The sequence below is a fragment of the Coturnix japonica genome, chromosome 8 (assembly GCF_054131305.1).
Source record: "Coturnix japonica strain WE chromosome 8, WE-NBRP24, whole genome shotgun sequence".
Taxonomy (NCBI): domain Eukaryota; kingdom Metazoa; phylum Chordata; class Aves; order Galliformes; family Phasianidae; genus Coturnix; species Coturnix japonica.
The window spans coordinates 9,944,422-9,964,465 of NC_140670.1; the positions used below are offsets into that span (position 1 = coordinate 9,944,422).

General features: G+C 36.3%; 2 protein-coding genes across 8 annotated transcripts in view; one reads left to right on the plus strand and one right to left on the minus strand.

Moving 5' to 3' along the window:
* The window catches only part of CTNNA3 (catenin alpha 3), a 376,683-nt gene that overhangs the window by 200,584 nt on the left and 156,055 nt on the right, over positions 1-20,044 (minus strand). The gene's annotated exons all lie outside the window — the stretch shown is intronic.
* LRRTM3 (leucine rich repeat transmembrane neuronal 3) overlaps positions 1-20,044 on the plus strand; it is a 77,849-nt gene that overhangs the window by 589 nt on the left and 57,216 nt on the right. For 2 of the 5 annotated variants that reach the window (XM_015866265.3, XM_085555009.1), the window contains exon 2: positions 250-1,781. In XM_015866265.3, the coding sequence (XP_015721751.2) occupies positions 250-1,781 (1,532 nt within the window). Of the gene's footprint in view, positions 1-72; positions 1,782-20,044 lie in introns of those variants that run through there. The other 3 variants (XM_015866264.3, XM_032445276.2, XM_085555010.1) reach the window with 2 other exon arrangements.

Sequence of the window (20,044 nt, forward strand, 5' to 3'; positions counted from 1 at the left end):
TACTCCATAGACTTACCTTTATGTGATTTGTGATTACAGTTAAATTGTTTAGGGGTTACACCTTTTACCCAATTGTTTTTTCAGTATTTATAAAGGCATTCTTTAAAAAAATCTGAGTAAAGAAAACAATGTGAAAAGTAGTTGAGACTAGGGATTTTTAAATGATTGTTGAAATAAAGATTTTAGCATGATTGAAAGAAATGACTGATGTGTGGGGGGATAACTTTTCTAAGTTGTTTTTATTTCCAGGTTTCAATGTAATTAGGCTACTGAGCGGATCAGCTGTAGCTCTGGTAATAGCCCCTACTGTATTACTGACAATGCTTTCTTCTGCTGAACGAGGATGCCCTAAGGGCTGTAGGTGTGAAGGCAAAATGGTATATTGTGAATCTCAGAAATTGCAGGAGATTCCCTCAAGTATATCTGCTGGTTGTTTAGGTTTGTCCCTTCGATATAACAGCCTCCAAAAACTAAAATACAATCAATTTAAAGGTCTTAATCAACTCACCTGGCTCTATTTAGACCATAACCACATCAGCAATATTGACGAAAATGCTTTCAATGGAATACGCAGACTAAAAGAGTTGATCTTGAGTTCCAACAGAATCTCCTATTTTCTTAATAATACCTTCAGACCTGTGACAAATCTCCGGAATTTGGATCTGTCATACAATCAGCTGCAGTCTCTGGGATCTGAACAGTTCAGGGGCTTAAGGAAGCTGCTGAGTTTACATTTGCGGTCCAATTCCCTAAGAACCATCCCTGTTCGAATATTTCAAGACTGTAGAAACCTTGAACTGTTGGACCTGGGTTATAATCGCATCCGAAGTTTAGCAAGAAATGTCTTTGCAGGCATGATCAGACTGAAAGAGCTTCATCTGGAGCACAATCAATTTTCTAAGCTCAACCTGGCACTTTTTCCAAGGCTAGTCAGCCTTCAAAACCTTTATTTACAGTGGAATAAAATCAGTGTGATAGGACAAACTATGTCCTGGACCTGGAGCTCATTACAAAGGCTTGATTTATCTGGCAATGAAATAGAAGCTTTCAGTGGACCTAGTGTTTTTCAGTGTGTGCCCAATTTACAGCGCCTCAACCTGGATTCAAACAAGCTCACATTTATTGGTCAAGAAATTTTGGACTCTTGGATATCCCTTAATGACATCAGCCTTGCTGGGAATATATGGGAATGCAGCAGAAACATTTGCTCTCTGGTAAACTGGCTTAAAAGTTTTAGAGGGCTGAGGGAAAACACAATAATTTGTGCCAGCCCGAAAGAGCTGCAGGGGGTGAATGTTGTCGATGCAGTGAAAAACTACAGCATCTGTGGCAAAAGTACCACCGAAAGGTTTGAATTAGCACGAGCTCTCCCAAAGCCAACGTTTAAACCAAAACTCACAAGGCCTAAACATGACAGCAAGCCCCCTCTGCCCCCAACTATTGGAGCCACTGAATCGAGCTCTGAACCCGAGCACGACACAGAACACATCTCCTTCCATAAAATCATAGCAGGGAGCGTGGCCCTTTTCTTGTCTGTGCTTGTGATCCTGCTGGTAATCTATGTGTCATGGAAGCGTTACCCAGCCAGTATGAAGCAGCTGCAGCAGCGCTCTCTCATGCGAAGGCACAGGAAAAAGAAAAGACAGTCACTGAAGCAAATGACTCCAAGCACACAGGAATTTTACGTAGATTACAAACCTACCAATACTGAGACCAGTGAGATGCTGCTGAATGGAGCAGGACCCTGCACGTATAACAAATCAGGCTCCAGGGAATGCGAGGTATGAACCATTGTGATAAAAGAGCTTTTAAAAGCTGGGAAATAGTGGTGCTTTATTGAACTCTAGGGACTATAAAGGGAACGTTTTTCTCACTTTTCTGGCACAGCTCTTCCATGTCACTTATTTTGTACATTCATAATACTGGTCATTTTGCTCTCATACATAATCAACTCATTGAAATTTAAATACCGCAATCAATGTGAAGTCTGAGCTCTGGTTTAATACAATACCTATTGTACAAATCCTCTACTGATTTCATTAAAGTCTTGCTTGTTTTTAAATAGAAAACTTCTTTCATAACTAATCCACTGCACCTGCAGTGAGTGTGCTTCTGTTTAGGGAGAAAAATCACAACAATGAAGAAAAATAAATAAACCCAGCTCCCTTCCCAGCCCATGCTCTGAAACTCGCTTTTTGAGCTAAGGTACTGTAGCATGATAGGCATTCTGATTTTTCTGAGATGGTGCAGGAGCAGCTCTGAAAAACAGCCCCATTTCTGCCCAACACGACATAATAAAAAGAACAGTTTCAGGCTTGAGTCATCAACCCAAAAGTAGAATAGGCTTAATATAAATTTTAAAATAAAAACTGTAGAATGGTGTTTATCCTACTGCATTATAGCAGTTTTTCTATGACTGATAACTAGTAAATCAGAAACCTGTTTATGTGACTTCATACAAAAGGTGCCAGTGTTTATCCCTTACACCCAGTTGCCTTTCAGAAAGTAGTCAAAAGGCATTCATTAAGTGAGGAGCAGAAATTCCTTATTGATGCAATTAGAGGAACTGAAATGTGCAGTAGCAACAGCGACACCACTTCCTGCACACATTTGTACAAGTGCTCATTAGAAATTCTCTTTTCAAGACTGTCAAAGACATTAATGTAGCTGAGGAAACAATTAAATCTGCCATTTTCTTCTATTTCTTTCTATTTTCTGGGCTTGTTAGGGTTTGTGATGTGTATTGTACACTGTCTCTCTAATAACTAAATAAGGCTTCATTGCAGTCAAAGCCAAACAGTGCACATTTTAGAAAAACAGCAACTGCAAAAGCTTTCAGTGAAAATCTGTCCCTCAGTGATCTAAGAACACTGCATCCAAAAATCCTTAAACAAGTCACTGACAAATTATTTCTCTCTTACCAAAACCCTTTGACATTACAAGAATTCAGATACTCAGTTTAAACCTGAAGTCATTCATCGGTTGTTTTGGACAAAATACAGATTTGTAACCTGGCTCCTCCCTTCCCCCTCTCTACAGAAGCTTTTTATTTTTTTTTCTTCCAATTGCTTAGAATACAACATCCTCTGTATTTGGAAAAATTATCATATATTCTAAGTATTTTGACGGTTTTCTGAACACAGATGTTTTCTTTCATTCTTTAAATAATACATCAGTGCCCATATAGAAGTAGAGTTTGTAATGTAATTATTTTATAACTTGATTTGGCTTAGTAAACTGCACATCTTCAATCACTCGGAAGGGAATGTTTCTACAAAGCAGTTTCACTGCAGCAGATTAGAGGAAGCAAAGCCTTAGCAGGATGGTCTATTGAATTCTTACTAGAAAAATAATAATCACAGCCAATCACCTTGAAATGCATTACTTACAATGAAAACAAAGCTATGAATCATTTCTTTAAAGGAACTAATAGACTTGGGGGGTATTTGGGTTTTGTGGTGGTAGCGTTGTTGTTGTTGATTATATCATATAATAAAACCAGTCTCATTTTCAAGGACTGTAGCAAGGAAATAACTATGAGTAGAAGCTTGAGACTATACTGAACGCTGCAACACTGAGACCTCATTTTATTAAACATAAAGAGGATCCTGAACACTTAATAATGGAAGTGCTGAAGATGTTTTAGCAACACTGAGCAGACTATAATTTTTAAGCTGAATTGTAGCTTAAAAGTTGCCACTGAAAGTCAACATAAATTGAATTATTTTAGCTATTATGGGATTCAGTTTTCCACCAGCAAGTCTTGGTAGTCTCTGTGCTGAAGGATTACAAATTTGCTGTAAACGTATTGATAAGAACTATGGCTGTACTTCTGTAGTCTTTGGTGTCTGCAGTGGTGACTAATACTATGTACTGCTAAAACAAAAGGGATTTGGCCCCAAACATACACATGTTCATACACAGAAATATGTGTATACACACACATGCACACATATAAGAAAGTTCTGCTATTCCTGACTTTGGGAAGTGCCGACTACATTAAAAAAATAATTTCATATGATCAATACATGTTATAAAATTTCTTAATATATTGTAACTGTGAATGAGTTGTGAGTAGCTGAGTTTGACTTACAAAGCAACCTCAATGCCTTATTATCCCTCAATACCTAGAAATAAACCCAATCCCATATCCCCCTGCAGAAAGCAATTCCTGTAAAGTTATCACTAACTCCCTTTGAAAAATATTTAACTATGGGACTGAAAAAGCAGCTAAGGCCAGTATGTCATTAATCATAGATGACAAAAATAACAAAAATTCAGCACATTTCTATTCAAGTAAACATGCTCGGGTCAACTGTGTTATTTGTTGCCTGAGAAACAACAGACAGACTTCATGTGTTGCTGACTATGTACCAAACGCAGATGAACTCGTAATTGCTGCTATTGCTGCTGTCTTATTACACAAAATAAAATGCCCAGTATAACTAATTGAACCTTCTTGCACTGCCTGAGGCCTGAGAATTGAGTTGTTAAATCCCACCCTAGTGTCTATGGCTTAGAAAACATTTTTTAACCAGCTTTGTAGCACATTAAAATGTACAAAGCCCATGCTTTAAGCTCCACAAAGAGAACATAAAATAAACTGGCCTTAATTCCACCATTATAGAATTAAACACTATAGAATTGACTTGTTTTGGGTGACTAGACCACCAGAGTCACAACTTTTAGTCATCTTGTAGGAAACAGCATCAACTTAACTGAGCAACTTTCAGTTCCTTTGAGGGGTTGTCCTTTTCCTAAATACAAATGAAATGATAAAGCCTCAGAGATTTCAGAGAAGAAAGTTCTTGCCTGTTTCTCTGTAATCAGGACCTATAGAGTTCTTTTCCTGCTTTACCTTAGCTTTTGGAATTTTTGATGCCAGTCTCTCACAGAACTCTTCAAGCCTTCCTGGGTTGATGCCAAGAGATCTTCAGAGGGTGTGCAATAGCTATGATGGCTTTTAAAGCCCTACTCCTCCTTTAAGTATTTCAAGTACCAATTTGCGGAAGGAGATACAAGGAGATGTGGCAAGATGCCTCTTATAACTTGCTTGCCCTTTAATGGCTTTGATGCTGTCCATATATTCCAAGTTGAGGAGAGCAAGACTGCATTTATAAGTTTTCTTGTTTGTATGTTTGGTTCACATCAACGTCTATTCCTTTCCCTGAGACTTATCTAGTGTTACATAGTGTTTTGGAACTACCATTTGAAGACCAAAGCATTTCAAGATAGAAAAAAAAAAAAAAAAAAAAAAAAAAAGTAGAACCCCTTCATTTTCATTGGTTTAGCAACAGTTATTTAAACAATGAAAATAGAAATGTCAGGTGGGATCACCAAACAAGGCTGTTTCATCTTACAGCAGCACCCCAACAATCTGGAAAGTTGTCAGCACATCCATTGCTAGCCATTCTACAAAGATCTTGCAACAATCTCTCACGTTAAAAGCTTATATGAGATGTATTGGGAAGATGGCAAGAGATAACAGAGATTAGATCACGCACCAACTGAATTCTGGGAAGGCAAATCCAGTCCCTTTCTCCAAAGACTTCCTCTCTCTTAGCCAGTGGACTTGTTAGCTTTCGAGCTTTTGAGTTAAAAGACTGAGACGCTATTCACTAGCTCTTAAAATACTCGTCTGATATTTTAGAATACTAGATAATACAGAATGCACACTTTTTGAAAAGAAAATAACTAATGTATTAAGCAAATTCAAGCAGACTGGTAATGTTCATTCACTGTGCTGAGATTACCTCCAGCAATTGCAGAGTAGAATAATAATAATGAGACCAAGTGGCTTGAATATAATGAATGCAAGCATCTCTGCTGGCTGGTAGGCTTTTATTACTCACTATCTGCATTTACACAGTCATCATAGATTACTGTTAGCTTTTTTAAATTTTATATGAACTAGCAAACCTTGATATAAAATTCAATTGCAAAAATGAACATAAATTTACAATATTTCTGTAAACATAATTAAAAATTCTCAATTTACTGCAAAGGAAAAGTCTTTTCCACCAGCCACTCAACTCTAGATAAATATTCTCTTAGACGAATTTTCATGGAACAATAGTGACATCCAGTGGGTAGTAAGCTTAATCACAGGTCTCTATTGCATACAGATTTGTTTGCCTTTTTACTTTATATTCTTCTGCTTAACATGGTGACAGCATCTAATCCTTTTATCAAACTAAGCACTCAATTGTATTTTAATTTCATCTCTATGAGAGTCATAACCTGAACACAGTGAATGATGGAGAAAAGAACAAATGTATGCTAGCAAGAAATGGTCTATCCAGTGTGTAAAGATACACTGTCATCAAAAGGCAAGAAACACTGAGCAATAAGGATAGAAGCTGTAACAATTTTTTTTAGAACTTACTACCTATAAAACACAACTAATTGACATTAAGATAATGTAAAAATTTAGACTACAAACAACTACTTCAACTTCCTTAAAAAGTATAAGATTTTTAAAAACAGCTTAATAAGAGTAAGAAAGGCAACCAATGTCAAAGGAAAGGGGACACACTCCATTTCAACAAGTTAAAGGTATAAATAATGGAAAATTACCAATGATGTGAGTACACAGCATATTTGCTTGGGAGAAGGTTATTTGTAGCCACTTTCTGGTATGTTCTGTTGCAAGTGCTTTAGGCCTGGGGGTACATCAATACCAACAATATTTAAAAAGACAATGAAGGATATAAGACAATGAAATCAGGATTAAAGCCACTGTAGTCAAATACATACAGTCAAATCAAGTTTCCCAAATAAGATGCACAAGAACTCACTTTACTCCACAATGAATGAAGTACAGTCATAGTTCCTAGCTAGCTTTCTAGAACTGGTGCCATGACAGCAGCACAACACAAAACTTTGATGTGATCCTCAGGGCTACATCCAAAGTATCTCTTGGCATAATGGTGAGTGGAACAAAATTGGATGCAATAAAAGCAAAAAGTGACAGCATACAAGAGCTATGAACTGACTAGCAAGAAGGCTAAAAATTAATAAAAAGTAGTATATTCAAGACAGTTCATGATAGATAGCTGGGATTTGATGGCCAATGTTTTACCTACCAGAAAAATTACATTAAAGTTAGAACTAACACAAGCCTTGTAAAGGCAATCATGATTAAAAACCTGCACGGAAAGACAGTATGTTTTATTTGACCTACCCATTATAAAGATCACATGTCCCTAAAATTCTAGTCCTGCTCATGACATTAGGCTGTCATGGCTATAACACTAGTATTCAAATGTAAGACTGAGCACTATTTACTAAGAGGAGATGAAAGGGATGAAAGACACCTACTCCATTATTAGGCTTTCCTTTCTAAACACATGGATGGAATTTACAGTAGTTCTTACCGGAAATGTTTTACATCCATGTGAAAACTACAATTTAAAAAATCTTTTTAAGAAATCAAGCAAACTTTTTAGCAAAACAGAATCTTTCTTTCTTACAATTTCTTACTGTTCCTCACAAGCTCTTTAGCTTGTATTGAACAAACTAGAGATCTAATCTCAAAAACAGAGATCCCTCATTATATGTCATTTTAATCCCTAAAATAGTCTCTTCCTATGTTACTGTGTGACTAGTACATTGACCATATGTCACACCTTGTGCTCTTGACTAAGTGTTATGTTTCTATTACTTCAACATTGGTGGTAGAGTTAAGATTATGTTGGACTTCATAATTACAGTTCAATCTTGAAAGTACCAAAATATTTCACCAAAGCGCAATCAGACTTTATTAATATAAGGTTAAAGGAAACTGATACATCCTAATTGCTTATTTACTTGCACTCTAAGCAAAGTCATAAATATGCTATGAGGTTTATTGCTTCACTACACCACTGCAAAAATCACCTGCCCAGTCTGCATGCAAATCCTTTTCTTATTCAGAATAACTGATTAGATAAGTAGCTCGGTCTCTTCATTGCTTACTGCTAGAAAACAAACGAATGAGCAGCTGTCTGCAAGAGTTGTAATCATGAAGTCAGTCGTTATTACAGTTATCCTCACTTGACAACTATAGGAGGTACTACTGGATATCATATATTATAGCTGTGCTGTATCCCTTAATGTGATATATGAATCATATGAAATTTTTGCATTTTTATGGGCACTACTCTTTATGTGCAAATTTACTGAGAGGTGGAAAACAGAAAAGACTCAGGAAAAGGAGTCAGGAAAAGCAGTACCTGTAAAAGGTTGAGAAACATCAGTGAAATTTTCCAGAAGTAAACAATTTTAGAAGATACAAAATAATTCTAAGCTACAATTGCAGTGTTAAAATAATAGTGTTTATACAGTTCTTAAAGTATTTCTGTTGTTTCTTTTTGTTTGTTTTTTAATTGCTACTACTTGATTCTGGGCATTTTGAAATACCAAACAAAAAAGCTTCTCGGCAACTTCTATTTCAAAGCTAATTTAATCAAATGGAGAAATTGACTTCCTCTGATGTAACGTGCCTTCTCTGAAGCAGTGGGACTGAGTTTACATAGAAGTAACCAAAATACTTTTCATCTTACTGTACTGTTGTCTGTTGTATGATTACTTTCAACATCTCTGGCAATGATATAATAGTACTTGTTGATCACATGGATTACTCTAGTTGAGCCTAGTCCACTGACATTTTTTTCCTGTGCTTCATGGCAAAACATGGGTATTGTCAATGGGTCTAATGTGCCCTTTGTGCATGTTGGAATAATGCTTCTTTTACTGTAACTCTGTAGTTATTGGTGCTGCAGAAAACATGTATCTTATTTTAAATTCAGCACCGTATTTACCAATTTCTTAAAGACTACAAAGCACGCAAAACAACATCAAAATAATGCAGTGAGATTGCCATTCTCTTCTGCCAGCTCAGCTGTAACTCAGGAGAGAAAACATGCTCAATATGTTCAAAGGAAGAAACAAAATCTCCAATGGAAGCTGGGCACCCTAATTGCCTTTGTAATTCTTCATTCCATTGTCCATGTCATTACAAGTGGTTTTGGATACAGGAAACCTAAAGCCTGAACGTGCTTTTTGCTACAGCATTGATAATAAGCAATAATGCATTAGTTGTACAATCTCTGTGCTACTGAAAACACAACCATCGTAATTGGATTCCTTATTCAAAAATACAGATTTTATAATGCGTATTCCAGCTTCCACATTATCTCTTTTTGCATATTTTTTGTTTTTCCGGTTATGCAGAAATGCTTTTGGTTTGCAATGAACTGTGCAAATGCCACAGGGAATAGAGGGGAATGCAGTTTACAAAATACAAACTAGAGTCATGCAGAAAAATGCTTTAGACTTCAGCACCTTAAATAATGATTGTTTATTCATTTTTCAGTTTCCTGCAGATTAACTTGTTTACTTTAAAACAGGGAAGGTTTTCAAAATCTGCCAATGGGAATTTAAGCACAAGGATGACATTCACTTCTTGCAATAGTTGGACACAAACATTTGATAGAGTGCTAGTCTTCTCCCTTTCCCCCTAGAGTGAAATTTAAACAAAACTTGTTATTCAATATGCTCTGACCAGCTTCATGAAGCTGGTGTTAAATATCACTTTGCAGGACACAAGTGCAAGTTTTCTTGGGAATCCAAGTAAACAGTCGTACCTCAATCGTGCAGATGGTAGCAGATACATCTTTTTAAGATTGTGTGGTATGTGCTTGGAAACTGTCTACTGAACTACTACAAGAGGGACTGCCGCAAATTTCTGCCACACAGATAAAATCAACTGACTTTAGAAAAGTGATCATTTATGGTTCAGTTTAAAACCTGCTATAGATTTAAGAGTCTATTTTTAATCAGGTGAGGTTATTCCCATATATCTTGCTAATGACCATCAGAATAACCTTGTATAAAAATATTTAGCTGAAGTTTGAGAAAAGTATAATCTTTTCCTCTTCAAAAAATAGTAACATCAAATGATAATTCCAGCACATCAGAGCTTTTTTAGCAGTACACTATGCTTTGTAATATAACACTGCCATATCACTGTATTAGCCTTCCAGCCATCTATAATGTGAGTCACATCCTCAAAACAGTGCAGGCTTCACTCTGCGTTGCTTCATACCAGCCAGATTCTCCTGAAACACACAGTACTACCCAGAACACATATACATTACACATAAAAATAACTTTCAATTTAAAAATGAATTTCACTTCACGTCACACCTGTGACCCAGAGTGTAATAGACTTATTATCCACCTTCCAAGAAAGTATCACAACACTGGCAGAAACCCTTCAGTGGGAACCTTTCCTAAGGCAACTTGTACCTATTCCAAACCAGTTTGTACTTTTAGGACTCAACGTTAAACCTTCCCTAATTTTAATAATCCTTAACAACAAGTTTCCAAACTACACTGTTGATATAAATGTGGACGGAAGCAAAGTGAGCAACACTGTTATATGAACTCAAGAGCTGCTTACCACTTCTAATTACTAGGCAGTAACTTGTCTTCATTAAAGAACAGTTTTCCTTCAAGCATAAATAATGCTGGACAACATATTTCTCATCGTCTGTAATGACACTGGCAATACGTAAGTTACAATGGCAGAGAATACGGAGGGAGGGGGAAGAAGGGAACTAACATTCTAAGTCAGAATTCTGTACATTAAATCTTATATCTTCCAATTTAAAAAACATATGTAGAAAATAAACAGTTTACCCCAAGGGAAACAATAAACACTGCAACATGGTCTGCATACAATTGCTAGTAACTGAGCTCTTTTAATTGAGAGTTTGAACTTAGAGCTCGTATTTGTTTTACAGCTTAAGGAAACCAGCCAAAGCCTCTCAACACTCCTGGATTTTATATATACAAATATATATATATATATTATATATATATTGCTTATAACATTTTTAGGACAAATTTTGAAATATTAAAGCTATAAGCAATTGTAAAACAGGCTGAGCAGAAGAAAACAAGGAAAGCTGACTGTGAGTTCTATGAATCTGATATTAATTTGCACGTACTGAAGTCCAGCAACACGGAGGTTTGCTTTTCTTTAAAGCTTAATAAACAGAGTAACTTAAAAGAATATACACAATTTCTTACCATCCAGAAGAATATAGACTTGTCTGTAGCTAAAGCATATGTTCAGACATAGAAGTAAATGTATTTTGTCGCAGGGTAAATTAATTTGCAATCATATCACAATAGATTGCACTCTCAAATCTAAAATCATACTGCACTTAGGCTTTAACAGTATCTTAAATTTTCTTAATAGTAATTATAGTAATTCAGTTATAGCAATATAGTAATAAAATGCATTTAAAAAAAATCCACAGAGCTACCGATAAGAATGCTTTGGCTTCATGTATAAACTAACATGGCAAATTCTAAATTTAACAAAGACAATTTCTCAAAAAAGCCTCATCACACACTAATCACATCCATCAAGTATATAAAATACATCTTGTCAGCTAAGAACAGAGGACTTCAATTAAATGTAAAACCTTATTCAGCACTTCAAGCTGTTAATGGCTCAAACTCATTAATGAGATGATGAAAAGAAAAGGCTCCTACGTACAGAGACTATAGTGAGAATTTATTACCAGTACTCATTAATTCCGCCTAAGCTCATATACTTAAGAAGCTGTCCCACATTTATGTCAGTGCTTCAAATATCAACAGAGAAAGATACCAAAATATTCATGTTTGTGAATGTGCATGTTTGGGGCACAACAGCCATTTCTGAGGGAGAAGAGAGAGAGAGAGAGAAATAGAGAGAGAGAGAGAGAGAGAAATAGACAGAGAGAGAGAGAAAAGGATGCTTTTTTTCCCATAACGTAGAGAGCTCCCAGAATATCTAGTGTGACACATTAACCTCCTGCTGCAATCTGTGGTTGATTTGAACCTTAAGACAACTTTGGTCAAAGCTTGCTCTTGCTATTTGATAACTTCATGCAGACTTCCAGCAGACTATTTGAAAAAAATATTTCTAAATCTTTCCTTAGACATTCAGCAGCATGGCTACCTGAATAATAAAGTTTACCTGGCAGGTACAGAAGTTTTGCCTCAGAAACAAATATAGAAGGGTTTGTCCTTTAAGCTGTGTGAGTGATGAGGCCTTATGCAGAACAGAGGAAACTATCAAAATGGCACTTTAAGCTGTTCAGGACTTTGATTTTTCAAGTAAAAATAAAAAACACTAACAGCAGACCATAAAGCATGCCCAGGCTCATAAAATTTTATGATTATTTTGGACAGTTTTTATTTAAATGAGATGAGAAAAGCAGTGGAAAGAGGTTTACAAAGCCACAAGTGAACGATCGTTCAACTACAGGACTTTGGTCTCTGATGTGAAGAAAAAAACACTCCTCAAAATCTTATCTCATTTCAATTCAGCAGCTTCAGGGTTCATGAATTTTCATCCTAGTTGTAGACTGCAGAACTTTCTATATGTGCTTTCAACCTCAAGGAAGGCTATTATTGGAATTTCCCAGCTGCAAGATATTCAAAGTGCAGGCTTACTTCTCATAGAAAGGAAAAGTATCAATATTCTGATTTCATTTTTGGATTTCTCTTTCACAAACCCTTTATTTCCTCTAGCTCACATTCCCCTTCTTTTGATTGACCGTTTCCTCAGATGAAGAGAATCTAGGAGCATCCAAGAACAAAAACATATGAGATGCCCTTAATTTCCAGTCTACCATGTTCTGCAGAGCTCTGCAAGGCCTTATTTTTAGTCAGCTCCAACAGTAACACTAGAACAAAGAAACATTAGAGAAAATTTCTCAATAGTTTTACATTACTTCTGCCAGTAAAGAAGTCGCACTGGTCAAGAAACAAAACGATAGGGTAAAAAATCATGTTCAAAAACTCAGGAAATACATAAAAAATAAAACAGTGTTTTGAATGCTTATCCCTTCTGCAGGAACCTATACTATCAATTTTAAGTGGAATTAACATAATGTTAAAACACTGTTACACATGAGAAAACAAAAGTTATCTCAAATTATGTGCCTTGTTGTAGCAGCTTTTAGTTACAGATAATTTTTTTTTTTTGTATCGATGTTTTACTTGGGCACTATTTGGATAGACCAGACAGGACATATCCTTAAGCTGTGAAGAGGAAGCTGAATTGTGTAAGGTTAATTTCACATTAGCTGAATTCTTAATTAATCTATACCAAATACAGTTTTGATGTTCTTGAAAAGAACTCTGCATATAGGGGTACACTATTTACAGATAGGATAGTTTCCAAGGTGGCCAGCTATGCTGCAGCACATAGACAACACTTCTTCAACTGATCTGGTTAGTTAAAATGCATGGTTATAATAGGCTCAATTACAAATGCATCTAAATAACCCATTATCCCTTTTTCCTGAGTGATAACAAACATTTTACAGCTATTTAGTAGGGCTCATTCTGGAGTGTTTAATAAAAAAAAATTCTGATATATACTCCAGAAAAGGGAATCTTCCCCTTTTTAAAAGGTTTCAAATAAAGCATTTTCCTAGACTTCCCTTCTCAATATCTGTAGCCCATGTCTCTTATCTGTGCATTTATTCAATTTAATGCTTGTTTAACACAGTTTAATACTCTATTCTACTTCTTTGTATCCTCAACAGAAAGGAAAAACAAACACCATCACGCGGTATATTTCCAGCATCAATCTCCAAGTCCAATTTTGTTGAATGAATTCAGGAGAATGCATTAACAGCTTTGAAGGGGGAGGGTAGCTGGCAGAACTGCAATAAAACCTGTGCCAGGCAGTGGATGTAACAGGATTGAAAATGGAAATCCACCTGCTACGTAGTTTAGCTAACACACTGTAGCGGTGTTGCATGCTTGTATAAGAAAGTGAAAGATTTGCAAAGGAATGTTAACTTTGAAAACGTAAGGGGATTAAACTGTTTGGAAAACAGCCTGAAATAAAAGAATGCCTCAAAGTCAACCACCCAAAAGCAGCAGACACCTGAAAACACAGCCTTCCCTGTTTTTTAGTTTATATAAATTGAAGAAATTGCTGCTATAATTATGAGGCTCGTTTAGTCAATAATAATAAAACATAGATACCTGAAAATGAAACAGTTCCATTTCAGTTTTGGCTGCATCTGTGTCAGTACCTTCACATGTTGCACCAGCTGCTCATTCACTCAAATATTGACCACCAAGACAAGATAATCTTTACAAGTTCCTTCCAATCCAAGCCATCCTATGATTCTATGGTTCATGACAGTACTCTAAAATGAAACCTCTGAATACTCTAAATCAAACCTCTAGCTCAAGTTCTATAGAGAAATACCTTGACTGGGTTGGCGTATGAGTCCTCCAAAGAGAACTTGAAGTTTTCAGTGACCCTAGGAGCTTCTGTATCCATCAGAGAAGGACTGTATCTTTGAATCAGATAATTTGTGTGGTTTTTGTTGTTGTTGTTGTTTTTTTTGTTGTTGTTGTTTTGTTGTTGTTGTTGTTTTCCCATGGTGATGATTCACCAACTCACTTACAAGAGTTAAACTATGTGACCAATGAAAAGTCTAGCGATCCCACACCTAGATCAGCACAACTTTAAATAAATTCAGCTGCCCAATAAGCCTACCAAAAGTGACTGAAAAGGAACTTCTCTCTAGGTCATATCTTCTTTGCTAATGGAGGAATTCACATAAGACTTCCATGGTACAGTCTGTAAAAGGGCCCCTTACTGGCAAAATCATACTGAATGGTTCAAGACTGTTAGATTATCTTAACAATTACCTTTACATTTTTTTTAGGCTAGTAAAGCAACATGAATCAACTGAAGAATCACTGTATATTGTTCTTTCCCTGCCTTTTATCTACTTAAGAGTTTGCTTAATGAACAAAACAGTGCACTGTTTTGGTCCTGGTGACCCAACAGCAGCATTAATTTTCTCAGGTTAACCATCAGCTCAAGTGCACTTTTTTTTCTTTTTACTTTTTTTTTTTTTTCTAAAGTAAGTGCTGTTCTGCTTGACAGTAGTAATAGTGATTATAAGATGAACACATAATAGTGATTGCTCTGTGCTTGCCTATTCTATTAATGTGCCAGAAATCAAAGCTTTCAGAGCCTGTGGGAAAGAAGCCAGTGACTATTAGCCTTCCTCTTGTTTCAAGATTTTATACCTTTAGAAGTTTACATTCAGGCTTGCAGCCTATAAGCTGCAGTGTTGAGGTTGAAGTAAAATACAGAAATACAAGTGTGACACATTTAAAACAACTTTTCCAAAACGCCCTGGTTGTCTTTCCCCAGTCCAAGCAAAACAAAAAACAAAGAATTATTTCAAGGCATTTGACATTCTTTTTTTCCTACTTGGTGTAAATTTTGGAGAGATTATTTTCAAATAGATGTGATGGAGAGAATTTCAGATCTTCAGTAACAGTCTTGTGAAATTTCCACTGTCTTTGCACCACAGATGCCAACTGATTTTGTTAACAAATTAAAACCTCCTGTTTTAACAGTGGCCTGTTCAGTACGTCCCCATGCCTCCCTGAGAAGTCCTGTTGAGTGGACAGCACTTATCTTTTAAATCCGTAATTCCATATCAGTGGACTGGACCAAACAGGGCAGGAGCACCCACTAGTACTCATTTCTTCTTCATCTTTGCCTTCAATATGAATACAGCAAATCCTACTGATACTAGGAACAAGAAAACACTCTTTTTCTCATTCCCTCCATTTTGTTTGATTCAGATTACTCAATTGGAACATAAGATTTTTCCAAAGGCTAAGTGTCCTACAAAATTCAAAGGAAGAGGAGCTTATAAGGCAGTAGCACAAGGACTCTGACTGTGTTACCATAAAAGCCACAAGGGTGTTTCAGAAAGTTTAACCTTCGTAACTAATTTATACATCAAAGCGTTCCAAAAGGTTAGCTAAATTTTACAGAAGCCTACCATATGCTGCAGCTTGTACATCAGCAGTATGAAAGTAGGACACTGATATTATGCTGACAGGAGGCCTTAGCATTTAACAATTTCCTCACTAAATAAGCATGACTTGTGATGGCTGCAACAAATCCAGTTTTGTCAGTATCAGCTTTTCAGCCACTAAAAGAAGGAAAGAGTGGGGGAAAAGCAGCTTGGCTTGCCAGCTTCCCCTCTCAACACAATGTGTGCCCCTTTGATGACATCCACCTGTTTGCATGCAGCATGAGGATCAGGATGGAAAATCTGAAACATAATGGCACTGTTGCTGTGGAGTAGGGACAGAAACCATGAATGGCCTGCACTTCACACAGATCTCCACAGACACGCTTTACACTAAGGTGACATATAACAGTCATATTGAAATTACAATTCTTTATCGATCTAAAAGAACTGGTGATTCTAGCATTTATAAAATTCATCATGACTGTGTTATATACAGGGTATGAGGGAAGACAGCACTACAAAGAAAGGATAATTTTGCCAAGAGGACCTTTTGTTGCATTCTATCTTTCAAACTATTTGATTAACTAAATTACATTCATTAGCTCCTGTTCCTCACAGAAACTGTAGCAAGAGGCAGGCAGGTCAATATGCTCAAGGAAGAGGATAATGGTATCACTGACTCCTCATGTCTCCTGGAAATAAGGATCAGGTTGTTCCAGCTGTTTTGACCTGTAGGTGAAAAACACCTACAACTATCCTTCACACAGATTCTTTTCAGGGAGAAAAATCTAGTGCTACTCACACTGCAAATGATATTGTTTACTGTTTCTGATTCCTGCAGGCTGACAGCTTTCAGCAATAGACTGTATATAACTTTATATAATTGTCTTTCTTGTATTTAGTACTTCAGGTGGGAAGGTCACAGGCAATGATCTGATATGCTGCCACGTGTGCCCACCTGCATCCAATTCCTCCCAAACCACACCCAAAAAAAAAAAAAAAAAAAAAAAAAAGCGGCCACAAAACAATGGATTTTCAAATTTCCAAGTCAGGTCAGTCCCCCTAGTGAGCAAAAGATCTCTTGTGGTTTTTCTCTGCTAACTTTCACAATAGTTTGTGTTTGGGAAAGACAGTAGACATAGACAAAGACACACATTTCCTTGAAATTATGCTCACAACAGGAAGAAAATAGAACAGGATAACATCTCTGTTTTGTTCCTTTGTTCTATGCACATAGAAATAACTCATCAATCTGGTATGTAATTGCTTTTCTTACTCAGAATTTTAGCTTGAAACAAAAACAATCACTTAATTTTCTACAAATTTCTATTAGAAAGTAAACAGATCGAGTCAGATATTAATTAACAATTATAACCTTCCTTCCCAACTGCTTCATAATACAATTAATTATTTGTAATTAGAAATAAACATCATTCCTTTAAGTAATTCTAACAACAAAAATATTGACGCATTTTTCTTTAGAGTCTTGAAACACTTCACAAGATCAGGAGAGTGTTATTAATGCCATTTATACAGCGAAGACACCTCAGCTGGTTTCCATACAGACTATGACAGACTGGGAGCAGATGCTCAATCTTCTGCTGCCTCTCTCCAGCTCTGGCCTCTAGATCTTTGTGACTGCCTGTTCCACATATCTCAGAGGAATTTCTTTAATCAAGCCAGAATGCATTTCCATTCCTGTCTATACTCTAAAACTAATACTCATGTAAATATTGCACATAATCAGTAGGTAGGAAAATGACTACTCCTTTCATTACTAATTTCATTTTAAGAACTTTTTCAAATGGTTCACTCCATTTGAGATGAATGAGAAGAACAAGTGTCTGGGTACCACTTGTCCCAAAGCCAGATATGCCACAGTTCTCAATCTGTACTGAATGGCCTTAAATGTGCCAGTGACTTCCCCAGACAATATAACCCATGGCTGCAGTTCAGGAAATCCTAATGGAAACTGCTTTCACCCTGCATACATGTAAAAACCTTCATCTTAGCTATGGTTTACTGTCTACTTCAGCAGCAGCACTGATCACATTTTTGAATGTCAGATCAACATCATCACAATTTATACAGCTAAAAAAGGTGTATATCCTTATCCCCTTTAAATAAATAGTTAACGTTTAGGCATTTGTATCATTTTCTTTTTCTTACAGGAAGTAGAGAGAGAACCCACAAAGAGTGGGCAGAATGAACATGAATCAGAAAAAGCGAGTGAACGATTAGGCAGCAGCAAGGGAGCAGCTCTAGGCACTATCATCTGAATTTGAAAATGCAGACTATGTTGAACTAAAATATAACCTTAATCCTATAAAATCTTTCAGAGGTGTTGCTTGAAGTTCTACAGCCTGTCAACACATAAAATGAAATTACTAAGAGTTTATAATCACCACCACAATAATGTACACCTGTTCTGATTTGGTTGATTTTCCTCTTACATTGTCAAATATAATTGATAGTTGTCTGCAGAACTTCAAGGAAACTTAATGCTTTACTGCATGAAAGCAGAACACCACTGCACTGGAAAGCATACTATATTTTGCATTAAAATAAATAGAAAGTTTCTCAATACACATTCCAGGAGTTAACAACCACCATAATAAATCCAGAGTTCAAGTTTTCAATTTGTTTTAAAAGGCATTCCACTTTGTCAGTTATGTCTGTTCATTCTAAAGTGACTCATGATCTGACGTGAATACATGATTGCTTAGAGATTTGAGTTCAGTCAGATCACTGTAAAATTATTACTGTGAATGTTTATCCAGGTGAATATTTTCTGAAAACTGAGAAAAATAGCTAAATTCAGATTTTGTATTTAACATCTAATATAAATAAACATGAACTGCAGCTGAAATAATACTAACTTCATGCTAACAGTGCCACACAAAGTTCATATTCATTGTCTGTTAATTCTCACATTTAGATTTCTGTTATTTTCCTATCCAACGTGACTTAAAAAAAAGCATGCTGATATTGTGGTTATTTGCAAAAAAACTGAAGTCTACGCTTCAGAAAGTAACCCACTTTTGTACTAGTATTTATGCTACTGCTAGCAAATAGCATTGAAACAAACCTGTCTAATGAATGAATACCAGCTAAAATAAGGACAAGAAATTACAAGTCAGTATTATACTTCAGTATTACTACTACATATGACACTCCAAAAGTAATGCCTACTATTTATTTCCAGAGAAACTACAACTGATACAAAGAGCACAAGAACATAAATTTGATCAAAAAATGTTATTTGAGAAAGTAAACTATCAGCTACCAAGCACTATTTTTCAACATATTCACCACAACTAGCTATGCATTTTTGCAAGTGATGAACAAGAGTCTGCATGCCATGTTTGTAAATATCTGCACCAGTGGAGGTGATCTGCTGTCACCACTGCTGCAGCACCCCTTGTCTCTCTGTACTCACATCCACTGTTTGGTCTCCATAAACATTCAGCTAGAACTGATGAATGTCAGTGGTTGCCATTTTCTTCACATGGAAGAACTGAATTTGCTTCATGTCACTTACATGTCAGACACTATTTTGTCAGACGCTCTACCTCTGCTACCATCTGTCATACAGCAACAAAATGCAATGGAATGCTGGTGGAAACATTCAACCTCTACTGCCATACCATCAACATCTGCCTCTGTTATCATGGGTCAACATCATAAACAGAGGGCATTACTTTCAGAAAACCTTTGTATATACAGGAATGAATTGTGGTACATTTTCAGCACACAAGGCTGGGCTTGTCCGCACAAAAAGGAGAAGTGGTGATAAAGAAGGAATCAGGAATCAGACTACACTAGGGAATGTACTGCCCCTTCCTCTGTGCAAAGAAACTGTATCCTTTCAGGAGTGTAATCCTGCATTCCTTAAAAAAAGGTCCAGCCATAAAGTGCCAAATGCTGCTGTTCTCCCCCCCTCACTGCAAAATATGATGGCACATAAAAAAGTGGGTGCAAGTGGTGTTTTAGAAGTCAAAAATTCTGTTTCAATCTGCTTAACATTTTAGTGTAACAAAGAGTCTGGAATAATGATGAGAAACCCTAAATCACACTGGAACAAGTTATCAACACAGAAATTACTTTCATGAGATTAACACTGTGGCTCTCTATTTAAAAAGCCCAGATCATAATGATATGGAATACAATAATCTACTTAAATTCAGGGA